Below are 13,845 nucleotides of genomic sequence, written 5' to 3'. Positions count from 1 at the left end.
GACCCTTGCAAGTGTTTTACTCCGTGACTTTTCTTTTCCTTTTTTCGGACTCTCATTTTCCCCTTCCCTGTTTCTGGTCCCTTTATTTGTGACCATTAAAAACAAAGCGCCAAGCACGCAGGGGAGGGATGGCAACGGATTCTATGCTGTGCTGCCAAATGCACGAGCTAAACCCGCGGTGTCTGCTGCTGTCTTTACCGAGGGAGGGCTCGCTTATTGTTGCTTAACGCAAACGGGCTGCCTCCTTGTTTATGGAATTAAAAAATGGGGCGCTTTCAAGTACTAAATCCTGACTGAAACGGCACTGAGGCGCCGCGGGTGGGGCGGGGCCTGGCGAGCGTCACGTGGCCGCCGGCGCCTGCGCGGAGCGGGGCGGCGCTCGCGTGACCTTGGTGCGGCGGCTCGTGCGCTTCCGCGGCGGCTGCGGGCGGGGGCGGCGGCGGAGGAGGCGACATGCGGGCGGCGGGGCTGCTGCTGCTGCTGCTGGCGCTGGCGGCGGGGCCGGGTGGCGGCTCGGCGGAGCAGGGCGGCCTGCCGGCCAAGAAGCTGCGCATGGCCTACGCCACCGGGCCGCTGCTCAAGTTTCAGATCTGGTGAGGGTGCCCGGCAAGATGGCGGCGCCGGCCGGGCCTACCCCTCCTCCCTCCCCATCCTCCCCTCAGCGCTGCGGCGGCGGGACACGGCGGCGGGGGTGGGACGGGGTCGGCTCCGCTCGCTTCTCTCGTCCTTGTGCCGGCGGGGCAGCGCCCGGGCGAGCTGCCGAGGCTGGCCCACCCCGCCTGGGGCGTGGGGGGTGTCCGGGGCCGGCCCGGCTCCGCGGGCGAGGCGGCGGTCGCGGCGGCGGGAATAGGGAGCGGGGCCGCAGGGCCCGCCCGGCCGCGGGCTCCCCCGCGCCTCGGGTGGTGCGGGCTGCCGGGCAGCGCCTGAAAACGACTGAAAAAATGGCTACCCGCGGTAAAAACGCTCTTTTCAGGCTTTTTTAATATACGGTGTGCCACTGACTTAGGGTTACGCTTAGGAGGAATTGATATTTTAGCAAAGATTGTAACGAAGGTTATTTGTTTATATCACCCTAAGAATATTATTGATGGCGTCAGCTGCTCAGAGCAAAACCGAGCAGGGAGGGGTGCGGTAGTTCTAGCATATGTAGCTTGTTGGGGGGGGGGCGGGGAAGCGAAGCCTTAAGCGCCCGTCACCGTGTTTTCGCGGCGCTCTGAGGGCGGGCAGAGCTGCAGCCGCCGCCGGAGCTCCCTGGGCCGGGGAGGGGGACGGGGGGACCCGCCGCTGCTCCGGGGAGGAGCGAGAATATTCGCTGCCGTTCCCGGAGCAGGGTCTGGGCCGGGTTGTGTCATGCGGGTCTGCGAAGCAGCGCAAAAGGCGTGCTCGGTAGGCAGTACTTTGCTTAATTTCTTCTGCAGTAAGCCGGATAATTTTTATTTCAGTTGTTACAGAGGCAGCTGGTAGAAATGTGAGCCAAAGTACAGCTCTGTAATACTTAACTTCTCTGTAGTTAATCTGGTCATCCGTACACAGAAATAACTGGGAGCAATGTTACCTGTCTGTGGGTGGTCCCAGAAAGTTAAATTTAACTAGTGAGGAACTAAAACTGCATTGTGTGGAACTTTTTTTTTTTTTTTTCTTTTGGACACACAGCAAGGTGATACTTACACTGACTTTCTAACTTAACAGCTTCTTATGGGGGAAACAAGCAATTCCTTGCTCGGTGGACTTTACCAAAACATTGTGTCTGTGCTAGTATGTGAAAACAAATCCAAGTGCCTAGCCAGCTGTCAGGATTTTTGATGTGTAACTTAGCTGCAGATCAGTTTCCTTCTTTGGCATGGAGAATTTTAGTTTTATTTTAAACTGGACAGACTATAAACAGTGCGAATACTGGTGTTACCAGTTTAGCAGTGACTTTGACATACAGCGCTCCAGTTTCAGTGACAATCCCTGTCTGCATTCAGTGTCTCCTGAGGCTACAGGCGGGTGTTTGAGGAGTACATGCGGGTTATTAGCCAGCGGTACCCAGACATCCGAATTGAAGGGGAGAACTACCTTCCTCAACCTATATATAGGTAAGCAAATGACTAGCAGTACTAACTGTCTTTTTTCCGATATGTAGGCTCAGCATGGTGAGTGGTGAACGTGTGCATTTGCGCTTAAATAATATTGAAAATGGAAACATAAGGGTTTGTTTCCATTGTGATTGCATACAAGCTCGGTTATATTCTCCATTCCAGATAGCGACCTTAGTTATCCATACAAATGTTACCATCTGGATATCTGTATGATGAGGCCTGTTGTGTTCCAATCTAAAGTAAATTATTTAATAAACTTTTTTTCACAGTGAATTTTTTCGGCTTTTCTTCATGATGTATCCGGACATGAATTCACATTTGTTGCTTAGGCTTACGCACTTAATCCTGCAATAGGGTAAGGTTGCAGAGCAGGGAAAAGTTTGGTTTTAACAGCTGAGTCAGGGGAGAGCTAACCTCATCGGAGAGACTACCAGGATGTCTTTAACTACAGTTTGGGTCGGGGCGGGGAAGCCCAAAGAAATTTGGAAAAGATAAAACTAAAATAGTGTTTTTCCTGTTATTTAAACCATTGTGTACATGCTAGAGAATGATGCCATAGTTAGTGCGGTGACTTCTGAACCACTTCTTGACCTAATTATTGTTAATAATTAGAATGGTAAGAATGCTACAAGATTGAATACCTCAGTGTTAATTTGCTCTCTGGCTATAGGTTTAATTCTTAGAAAAAACTGCAGCGTTTTCTTCATCTTCTGGGAAAATGCTTTACAAGGAAATAGTGCATTTCAATTAAACGTGTCTCTATAATATGGAACAACTTCTTTAAGAAACTGAATGTATTATCCAATTTAGACAAGTATAAGTTGAAAGCAAATTTCTGTTTGAGGTCTGCATAGGAAAAAAAAAAAAAAAGATCTGTATGCATGGTGTACAAGAATGGTATCCTTCTGAGGATGCGTGTTTTTGTTAATGTGTGTTGCTTTTTTGTTTTGTGGGGGGGTTTTTTACAGTGAGATAAACTTACTTAAAAAGCTTTTTATTTCCTCTGAAACGCGTGATTGTACACTATCAAAATTCTTCTAATTAAATTAATTATAGCTGTATACTGGTGAAGTGGTAACTGTGAACCTTCTAAGTCACTTTTATGTGTTGTCTTTTGATAGGCACATAGCATCCTTCCTGTCTGTCTTCAAACTAGTATTAATAGGCTTAATAATCGTTGGCAAGGATCCATTTGCTTTCTTTGGCATGCAAGCTCCGAGCATCTGGCAGTGGGGCCAAGAAAATAAGGTAAACAGCATACTTTCTTCTTTTATTTTGAAAAAGTAGTTTCAGAATGACTTCATGAGAGTGCTCCGGGAGTACTTCACAATTCTTACTGATTTAACTTTCATATGCTCAATCTTAACAGAAACTTCAGGCTTCTATAACTATATATATTTAAGAATTTTACACTAGCATAATTATTTTTAATAGTAGTGCTTCATGTTTGACAGACCCAGATTTGATTCTCAGCATCTCTCTTTCCAGGCTGATGGTGCTGCAGAGGGACAGCTGAGGTTAACGTTACTGGCAAAGATGATAAAACTTTTTTTATATTTTAGGGCTCAAGAGTAGAGTTTCAAGCCGGTATCATCGGTGTTAAAATTATAGCTTCCCTTTTTCTTTTGTCTCATAACTATTTTGCAGTTGTTGCTTTCATCAGACTTTTAATAGATTAGGCATGCAATTAGATGGTGATTAGAAAAATCAAGTTGAAATTTTTGTGGGTGTTTTTGCAGAACATACTCTGGCACAACAGACTATGCCTTGTGGGATGAATATCCCTGTGAGTCAGTACTGATGATGCTAACGGATTAATGTTGTTGTACTCTGATTTATAGTAACTTTATTCCAGATTTATTCTACTAAACAAAAGCAATTTATAAGTTTAGTAGCCTTTATATATTTTATTGGTGCACAGATCCTCAAACTGAGCTACCCAGTGCAGTGGGTCTCTGTCACAAGTCACTTCCAATGTACAGAAGCTGTAATATATCCTGTTTAATTAAATGGGCCCAATACAGTACCGAGCTAGGCTGGCTGCGGTACATCTGTGATCTGCAATGTTAAGGGGCTGTCTCCCATGCTAAAATCCTTGGTATTGCAGTAACCTGTGTGAATGTGCCCTTGTGCATGAAAAGGGAATTATAAAGCTGCTGGCGATGGAGGGAGATGCTATGTTGCTGAAGATTGCATCGTTTCATCCTGAGGCACCAATGCACACAGAAAATTCCGGATGATTAGCTTGAAGAAATGCTAGAGGGTTGACAATTCTTGTGAACAAATGCAATTTGACTTGTTTTGTTGTTTGTGTCTAGGCCTGTGGTTCTTTGATCTGAGGTGTTACACTGAAAATGATAGGCAATAGGCAGGAACAGTTGTGTTCCCTTGTCATCCTACAAGTGCCAACGTAGCCATGTACTTCTGCAGACCGGCTGTTAAGATGTGCGTGGATTTGTGGAGGAAAGGAGCGAGAAGGTGTAACTTTTGTTTGAATGAGGATTGTGAGTTGGGTGGTTTCAGAATTATTAATATCTGTCTTGAGAAGGCAGTGTGCACAATCTTTTTAAAAAGAGGATGAAAGGAAGATGTCTATGCGATTGGAAGATTACTTAATAAATTGCAGAGGGGAATTCAAAGACACCTGTAAATGTCCAGCACCTATTAAGAGTGAATAAAATAAGCTGTGGCTCACACAGCTGAAGTATCAGGGATTCTCTCTGTTCTCTTCTAGGTTTATGCTTGTATGATGGTCTTCTTCCTGAGCAACATGATTGAGAACCAGTGTATGTCAACAGGTGCATTTGAAATAACTTTGAATGGTGAGCAGAGAACTTTCTGTTTAAGGGAATTGCATTGTGTTGCGTGTGTACGCACAGATTTGTGAGAGCTGTGCTCTTGGGAGAATGAGGGATGATGTTATGAAATGTGGTGTGTTTCAAAATGTGATGGTATGTGATAATTGCCATCCATTTTGAAACTTCAGGTATTATATATTGCAATAAATGATGAAAATCATAGATGTCTTATAAAGCAGTTTATACAGATGTCAGTTACATATATTTTAAAATAGCTACCTAAAAAACTTATTTAGAAGAATGCTTGGTGTGTATTGTGTTGTGTTCTTTCTTTGCATGCGATGTGCGTTAAGTAAGAAATGATCAACCAGGGAAGCGTACTCTACAGTTAATTAGGTACTTTCCCTATCCTGTTTCCTAATATGGTTTAGCCTTGGAATCCTGTTGAATCCATTGTTATTCCCAGGTTTTTGGTACCAGTGGACGGCAGTACTGATTTTTCAGGTTAAGAGTCTGTGGACCTTCTGCCTTCAAACAATTTTATGATTTTAAAGATTATGATGGAGTACAGAATTTCTCAGGCTTTAGGTACAAGTATGTAATCTAGCTCTGTGCTTTATAATCTCAGTTTATGATTGTGCAAAATGAATTTCAATATAGTAGTTTCTAAGTCAAGTCATAAACTGCAGCACCTTTTAAAGACTGACTGTATTGCATCAAAGTAATGGAACATGATGCCCTTCTAGTCCTAAATCTCAGGTGAGAATTGGCAGCAGAACCTTCCTAGGGGTAAAGAGTCACATCTGGACTTCTGTAAGTTTCTGGTTTGTGTTTTGGGACAAAGTGTTTCTGGTCTGGCTTTGGTTTTACCTAGATGACAGCAATTGTATTTTTCAGTGTGGGTTCAGTAGCAGTGAGGGATATTTGAGGGAGGAAGTATTTGTCAACATCAGAAAGGAATGTTGTGTTTACCCTAAAGTGTTTATGGACTGGGCTGCCTTTTATATTTCTGAGGGAAAAAAAATAATGGTTGCAGCTGCTTTGAGTGGAACCTTCCAAGCCAGATCTTGGTAAGCAGAACTTTTGAGGGTCAGCCTTAGGCATTAGGCAGAAGTGAGATGAAGACTAATGAGACCCACAAGTTTCAAAGATTTAGCGGTGGTTTAAAAACTCAGTATGCTGTTCTGCAACTTGCTCATCTATTTTTAGACATTCTGTCAATGGAAATTTTGAACCTCTAAATCCATGTGATGTACTTCTAAATGGAAGCATTAGACTCTGTTTTCCTAGTTGGACTGGGTTCTAGTGTAGCCAGAGGTTTGAAGCATCATTGATCCAGATATTTCTCTCAACATAAAATCGTGCCAACATGCATAGCTTCCTAGATCTTTTAAATTTTATGTTTAAACTGGCCCTATGTGTTTTCTGACTTTGTCAATGTGCTTTTCTCCCCTCCATGTGTTTTGTGGTAGATGTTCCAGTGTGGTCTAAGCTAGAGTCTGGCCACCTCCCTTCCATGCAGCAGCTTGTACAAATTCTTGATAACGAAATGAAGCTCAATGTGCACATGGAGTCAATGCCTCATCATCGATCATAGCCCCATCTATCAGCACTGAAACTTCTTGTAAGTCTTCTTCCAGTCACCAGCTGTCTGTTGACTTGGATGTGAAGGACCGCATGTTGCAGATTGAACGTTGTAATCTTACATTGTTCATTGAAAAGTGTTTTACTGGAGAACCAGCTCTAGTGACTTCCAGTAAATTGACATGGATGGTTTTACAGATACTGTTTTGGTGGGAGGTTTTGGGTTGGGGTTTGTTCCACCCGTTTCAAAACTGGAAGCTGGCGTTCCTTTGGACAGAAAAAAAACGTGTTACTGCGTGCAGAAGGCCTTAAGTTAGTGAACTGTATTATGCAGAGATCAGAAAACACACTGCATTATGTGCCTTAAAGTAGCCTATGTGCAAAGGATTTCTCTATAACCTGTAACCTAATTGAATTGCATGGCCTTAGAAAGTAGAACATTTTCTTGCTCCTATCTGTGTGCTGTACTGTTTTAACCTCTCACAAATATTCCTTGACTGTTAGGAGAAGAGGGGTCACATCCGTGCTTTTATATTTTATGACAAACCAGTTCCGTGTTCCGATGTGACTTGTGGCTTTCGAAACATGTAGCTTATGATTCTTCATAGCAACATTGATGTGCTACATCAAGACTATCTTGGTGCAAAAATTGGCAGTTGAGACTTCGGAGACCAGTTAAGCGAAGCGTTGATTAGCTGCGGTGCAGTTTTTGGCAGAAGAACGCTTTGGTTTGAGAGGCTGGTGCCTTGGCATTACCTTGCCAACAGACAGCCCACTCTCCAGTGACAGACCCTGTGCTCCCATTCCTGTTGACTGATATCTTGCAACTCGTCTCACCACCTTAAACTGATCAGTTGGTCCCAGCTGTAGCAGTTAATGACGTAGCTGTGTTCAGACACCTGCACGGATTTGCTTTGGAGCTCTGTTTGACATGATTCAGCTTCTGCAAACTTGTATTTACGTACGCAAGAACATAGCACGTGGAGGTGTACATTCAGAGAAACCGAAGCTCTATCGAAGCGCTGCAGGCAGTCTCACTCCTTGTAGGAAACCTCGCTCTGTAACCAGGGCTTGCTCTGCTGTTTCTCGCTGTTTCAGAGCTCAGACTTCGAACCCCCTTCTTTGCCCTATTGATCTCTCCCTCTGCTAACGCTCCTGCGGCTTCCTGAAGCGGGGAAAGCAATTCAGGGAGGCTGCTTCCTCCAAGCCCTCACGCAGGGAATAAGCAAAACAGTTGACTTTTGATTCCTGTAGGCATGTCCTGTTTGTTCAGTTAGGTCTGGTTTGTCCTAGTAATTTAGCAAAAGTCATCTTAATCATGAAATAAGTTGTGTTGTATTTTTTAAATATTATTTAGTATTAAAAAGGTTGGTGTTTCCTCTACTTCGCAGATGGGCTTGCTGAAGCCCAGCACCCTCTGCGTATGGATTTGGAGGGTTCTTTGTTGCAAAGTAAATTGATGTCACTTTCAAGCTTACAAAGCATGCTAAGACTGTTCTTATGTAGAATTTTATTTAATTGGACATAAGTTTAGAAAAACAACAACAACAAAAAAACCCATTCAGTTATATTTCCTTCCATGTGGGAAGAAACACTACAGGTTAGGGAAGTTTGATAGTCAGACTTAAGTGACTTTGTGTCCTAATGTCTCCTTATTTGAATTCGTGCTAATGTAACGTCATGCTGATGGTATCCTTGTCGGCAGTCGCCCAGAATAAAATAATAACAGCAGCACTCTCTTGCCATGAGTTGTGACATCCCGGGAGACAGTGCTTGTAATTCAGGTTCCATAATCCGAAGCGTACATAGCCCGCTGTTCTCCTTAGTTTACAGAAGACGCCTCGGCGCTCTGTTCCCACAGTGCTGGAGATGGTTTGCTCGTTTAACGCAGGAGTAGTTGCCGACTGTAACGCTTGTGTCTCTGTTTCCAGGCATTAAGTGGTGATTTCCAAAGGCAGCGTGGCTCAGACCCATGAAGGCCTGTACTGAAGACAGCACGCTGTTAGTACAGACTGGATGCTTCTCTCGCAGCCACGTTTTGCCTCCTGAAAAAAAACTTAATGAAAGACCTCTTTCAGTGCTGGCGTGTTTCCGGATACTGCACATTCATGGAGTGCAATAATACTGTATAGTTTTTTTAAGATTTCATTCGACCAGTTCATAGCTCAACAAATGCAGGCATTACTAATTGTAACTTATTTTATATTCATGTTTCACGCAATGGCAGATTGAGTTGGTATCTAATTTTTCCTTGGGGGAAAAAAAAGTTTGTTTAATCTGTTCTATTTTATATGAATTTATGTTCTTTTTGTAGTTTAAAATGGAAGTTATAGGAATGTCTGATATTGTCCTAAATTGTTAAATAATTGACAGCTGTCTATCAAATATCGCTAATGTGGTTAAAGCAGGTTTGTATATTTTTCAAAATATATGGCAGAGTTGAACAGTGCATTATATACTAAATTATATAAACGAAATTATATGCAGAGTAGTTACATCGTTTTGTGACTTCAGTAAAAATTAAGATCGACTGCTCTTTCAATTGCGTTGGCCAGCTCGAGGTTTTTCCTTGACCATTCTGAAGAGATGAAAAGCTGGGCCTTTCTACTGTCCTAAATAGAAACTAAGAAAGTTAATTTAAATAAAGAGTTCTCGTTTACTGTGTAAAGTACCTTGTTCAAGTCACTGATGGATATTGTTAGAATTGCAATTGAAAAAAATGCATAAAAAGCCTACTTTCCAAAGTCATTCATCTTGTGTTTGTCTTGTCTGAGCCCCTAACAACCTCCGCGTTCTGGAAGGAACACGCAGAGCTTTGTCCTTTCCTTCGTGCGCCTGCCAAAGCCGCGATTAGAGTTCAGGTGCTGTTGTACCGGCGGAAGCTCACGGGGTTACGGTGAAGTCTTAAATGCAGTTTTCTTGCGGGGGCTGGGAATTTTCCTCACGTGGGCTTCCCAAGTGGGTGTGAGCTGCAGGCCGCAGCCTCCACTCCTTCCTCTTCTGCCTCCCGCTCTGTTTTTTGTCCCTGCTCGGAGCTGCAGGGTCCCGCACCCCTTGTAAAACCAGCGGAAGTCCTTCTGCGTCCTTCTTACCGAAGTTCTCTGGACGGGGGACTGAGGGAGATGTTCTCTGTTGGGGCAGCAAGTCAGCTGAAAAGGGAGTCTGCAGAGCTGCAGAAGGCAGCTGTCACGGTTTGCAAGAATCGTTTTTGACCCTCCCCACGGCTGCAGGGAGCGATGTGAGGAATGGCTCGGGAAACCGCAGCTCTGACCACCCAGGTGAGAGAAAAGTCAGTCGATGCCGGCTGTTACAAAAGTGTTGCTCCTCACAACCATTAAACTCGCAAAGCCTCAAGGCTGCTTTGGCTCTGTGATGAAATCATCTCTCTAGGTAACGCATGCCTTCTCTTCTGAAATAGATTAATCAAAATTTTCTAGTGTGGATAGAGTTTTAGTTTCTTATTAATTATACACTTCAGCCAAATTAGAAAACAAATAAATGTACAGATGTGTTGCTAGGCTAAGATTTTCCATGAGCTGTTGCTGTTACCACCCTGCTGATGCTTGCCCATGCTCTGTTTGCTGCCCCCAGTATCCCTTTGCTTCCGTCTGAGGAAGACGGTACATCGGTACGTTGGAGTTCGGTATGCGAGAACCATTGCTGACGTCCTTTAAGTGCACCAGAAGCAGAGCGCTCCGCTTTCCCCAGCGGGGGAGCGGCCTGGGCAGTGTTTTGGCCGTGTCTGTAATTGCTCTGGGTTGTAGGGTGTGCGGAGCGGACTTGTTTTTATGGGCTGGACCAAGCCCCGTGATTGCTATTTGTAGAGCACTGAAGAATAAAATGGAAATAAAGAACCTTGATGGTCGTTAAAGGCAGCGATACCTGCCAGCCTGCCTATAAACCAGTCACCGAACGCCAGCCAACGACTTCAGTATTTGTGCTTTAACCAGGCGAACTTGCTCTAGTCTGAAATGGGTGTTACCTAGTGTCTAGCTTAAGCCCAGCTGGGCAGTTCTGGATCATGGGCGTCCAGAGCCTGGGAGCGTGTCTGCAGCAGTGCCCGCGGGGACAGACCGCGGGGCGAGCGTGCGCTGCCTCGCGTTCACCCTCTCTCGCCTCCCAGCCTCCAGAAATACTCGGCCCGGGGCTCTCGGGGCCCTCTGTGCTTCTGCGTACTCGGTGGTCCTGGCAGGGTTTCTCCCCCTTGAATCCTCTTATTAAACGCGCCTCTTTTGTGCCGAAGGGCCCGACGGCCAGCGTTGCTGGGGGGCGGCGGGAAGCCCAGATGCCCAGGTGCCATCCTGGTGTTAAAATTGCAGCTTTTTGCTCTCTCCTGCACAGTGCTACTTTATAATTTTAAAATGAAGGTATAAAGACCCATTGATCTAAAAAAGCCCTATTCGAACACTCGATTGATTTCACCCCTGTGCAAAATGGATATTAAATAATCATTCTGAGGGGCAAACTCAAGCTTGTTGATCTTGGCTTGTTAAGCACGAGGGTAAATGATACCGGTGTGGTGGAGTTGCTGTGATCTGGGTGCAGGCTAGGGAAGGACGAAAAAATGGGACTCGTGTTTCCCCCTGCGAGAGTAGAAAACCGGGCCGTTACACGTAAGCCGTTTGCAGCAGAGGTCTGTCGTCAGGCCTCCTCTTGTGCTGGTACAAATGAGACGTAACCGTGCTAAAAACTGGAATGGCACAAGAGGTCAAAATCAAGTTCTCGGGTGTGATCTTCGTCTTTCTAAACCAAAGATTTAGAATCTAGAAGATTGTGAATCTAGTTAAAGATTTTCACCCAAGCCACCGTGCCCGAGCCTGCAAAGGCCTGTGTCTCACGGAGCTGGGCCGCGCGGCCACGGGACACTGCTCTGCCTTGGCCCCGTGGCGCGGGGGGACGGTCCCTGGCTCCGGCTCTGGGGAAAGCTCGGGAATCGCCTGGGCATGGAGAGGCGAAGGGGAGCTGGCGCCGTGCGTGTGCCGATGCCCTGCCACTTCTGGTAATTTTAGTGTGCAATTTTGCCCAGCGGACTGCATTACAGGCTTTGGCGTGGATCTAAACCTCAGTTATTCCGTTGAACATCCAGTTTCTGCCCGTTCCGAAGGCCCTGCACCTCACTGATGCCCCGGTGATGAGACCAGCGCGAGTCCGGGAGAGCGAGCAGCAGCCCCTGCGCCGCCGCTCCCCTGGGGACGGGGTGTTTCTCCAGGTGGAGGGGGCTGGCAGGCGCCGCGCGTGGCTGCCTGGCTGCGGCATGGCACGAGCCCAATCCAAATGGCGTCTGTGGTCCTGTCAGCAGAGCCATCATGCCGCTCGTTAACGAGAACTTGCAAGTAATATCTGTCTTCAACTGGTAGACTTAAATTGCAAATATGTAATAAATATGAACTTAATGACTATAGTATGTTTATCCAGAGCCTAATTTGATATAAATCGGATTTAATTTTTTTTATTAGTGTGCAACTTCCTATTAGTGTTGCAGTTGCAACCCCACCCTCTGGAAGAAAACACCCATGGTCCTCTCCCTTGTTGTCGTCTGGATTCTGTCCTTCCTTTTCGGGCGCTTGCCTCTGATCCTGCCCTCCCTCCAGCGAGGCAACGACACGGGTTACTGCGGGCTCCTGTGCGCAGCCAAGAATGAGTACTTGTACGCGATCTGTTTCGGCATCTTTGCTCCGTCCCTGCTGGTGCACCTGCACATCTCGGTGGGCAGCATCGCCTACATGCAGCACACGCGGCTCCGGCACGCCTGTGCCCAGGCAGGGTCCCTCTGCACCCACCTGCGCCACTCCAAGGCGCTGTAGACTGTGCTCATCATCCTCATCAGCTTCAGCCTCACCCGGGGCCCCTACCTGGTGGTAGGAGCTGCCTGCAGCTCCTGCAGCCTGGCCGGCCCGCTCAAGGACGCCTTATTCCTGCTGGGCGAGACCAACTCCCTCATCAGCCTCCCCATCCACAGCCTGTACAGCAAAGACACCCGGAGCCGCCTCGCAAAGCTGCTCAGGTGCAGGATGAAGGGCCAGGTGAAGCCCCTGGCCTCGAATGTCCGAACCGTTGGGAGCTGGGGCAGCGGCCGGCCCGAGGCACCCAGTTCATGAGGGGTCTGTGCCCCCCACCTCCGCCCACGCTGCTCCCATGGCCACCAGGCCCACGGCGGGAGGGAAACATAGGGCCGCCGGTGCAGCAGAGCCTTCCCGCTGCATCAGCCATTTATGAGCTGCTGCCAAGAGGCTGCAGCTTGTCCATGCCGTCTGCTGTCCGCATTAATGGCCTTCTGTCCCCAGCATCCGCACAAACGTCACCAAGACGGTGACTTTTGATTGCTTTGGACAAACTGTGGGCTTTTGTCCCTCTGTCTGCATGGGGAACTGCTGTACCTGCAGCAGGCTGAGCTGCCATCCAGTGCTCACGCCAGGGAAATCTGGGCATCCCGCTGGTGCCGTGTCCTTGGCAGAAGCTCTGGCTGTGCAGAGCAGTGGCTCTGCGGGTGACTTCTGAGCAAACACCTCCCTGTATATCTGTCGCAGGCTATGACTTAGCTGTGCTCTGTTTGCTTTTATCTTTGTGCCACATCCACAGGCTGAAACGAGGGGTCAGCCTGGGCTGGTGTCTGCCAGGAGACAGAAGAGAGGGTGCTCAGGGGCAATGCACCGACATCAAGCACGGATTTACTCTGTCCTGAACAAAACCCCTCTTTGTGCCTTCATGGCCGAGATGCACTTCAGTGTGGGCTGACAAGAAAATGTACTCTGGTACTCCCTGCCCCACAGCCCCGCCAATGCTGGGCGAGACCTCATCGGGGTGGGATGGCCCCAGGAGAGGGGCCCTGCAGAATGGCCACGGGCTGCCCACGGCAGGGCAGGGCTGCAGGCGAAACCTTGCTGAGTGTGTGCAGGCACTGCAGCAGCTTGGAGCGTCTCGCTCGGCTCGTTTTGCCTTCACTCCACACATGTGCTGGTCAGACTTTAGTATTTACTATTGCCCTGACTGAGCTGCGTAGCTCATCGCTTATGTCAGAAGTTGTACAAAGGTGTAAGATCTTTAAAGTCTGTGTGATAAGGTAGGTGGGAGGCTTGATTTTGTCCCATTGCTCATTAGAAGGAAAGTTCAAGCACCCACGCAATCTGTCGAAGAGCCGTAGGATCCTCACCCTGAAGGCAAGCAGCAGGAGCTCATCTTCGCCCAGCCAGGTGGGGGGAGGCAGCTGGCCGACATCGCTGACCTGGGGAGCGGAGGCAAACGGAGTCAGCAGAGCCACAGCAGTGCGGGATGGGGCTTCGGGACTTTGGTCTCTCCCCAGCAGACAAACCTGCCCCCATGGCAGGAGCCCGTGGAGGAAGGGAGCTGCCACGCACCCTGCCCACGTGGATCGCAGCTCTCCT

The 13,845-nt window shown here is 47.5% G+C and overlaps 3 protein-coding genes across 4 annotated transcripts in view; 2 read left to right on the top strand and 1 right to left on the bottom strand.

The window, feature by feature from the left end:
* The first annotated feature begins 369 nt into the window (after positions 1 to 369).
* On the top strand, positions 370 to 9,211 carry SELENOT (selenoprotein T). Its single transcript, XM_087738682.1, has 6 exons — positions 370 to 593; positions 1,968 to 2,078; positions 3,203 to 3,329; positions 4,816 to 4,903; positions 6,352 to 6,503; positions 8,395 to 9,211. The coding sequence occupies exons 1-5, from the start codon at positions 454 to 456 to the stop codon at positions 6,474 to 6,476; spliced, it is 591 nt and encodes a 196-aa protein (XP_087594808.1). The 5' UTR covers positions 370 to 453; the 3' UTR covers positions 6,477 to 6,503; positions 8,395 to 9,211.
* A 2,736-nt stretch (positions 9,212 to 11,947) lies between these two features.
* Positions 11,948 to 13,845, bottom strand: part of ERICH6 (glutamate rich 6) — an 11,835-nt gene continuing 9,937 nt past the window's right edge. For both annotated transcript variants that reach the window (XM_087738680.1, XM_087738679.1), the window contains one exon: positions 11,948 to 13,685. In XM_087738680.1, the coding sequence (XP_087594806.1) occupies positions 13,422 to 13,685 (264 nt within the window). In that variant the 3' untranslated portion in view covers positions 11,948 to 13,421. The remainder of the gene's footprint in view (positions 13,686 to 13,845) is intronic.
* Positions 11,977 to 12,561, top strand: LOC148050801 (glucose-dependent insulinotropic receptor-like). Its single transcript, XM_087739705.1, has 2 exons — positions 11,977 to 12,222; positions 12,268 to 12,561. Exons 1-2 carry the CDS (start codon positions 11,977 to 11,979, stop codon positions 12,559 to 12,561), a joined length of 540 nt encoding a protein of 179 aa, XP_087595831.1.

Source organism: Nipponia nippon, unplaced genomic scaffold (assembly GCF_047370975.1).
Source record: "Nipponia nippon isolate SJK-2023a ecotype South Korea unplaced genomic scaffold, ASM4737097v1 scaffold_7, whole genome shotgun sequence".
In the NCBI taxonomy this organism is placed as follows: domain Eukaryota; kingdom Metazoa; phylum Chordata; class Aves; order Pelecaniformes; family Threskiornithidae; genus Nipponia; species Nipponia nippon.
The sequence above is the reverse complement of the archived record's forward strand: the minus strand, read 5'-3'. Positions and strand labels throughout refer to the sequence as shown.

Excerpts from the sequence above, each read along its gene's own strand:
- LOC148050801 (XM_087739705.1), top strand. The coding sequence starts at position 11,977 with ATGGTCCTCTCCCTTGTTGTCGTCTGGATTCTGTCCTTCCTTTTCGGG. Across the intron at positions 12,223-12,267 it reads TCCGGCACGCCTGTGCCCAG|ACTGTGCTCATCATCCTCAT; the intron begins GCAGGGTCCCTC and ends AAGGCGCTGTAG.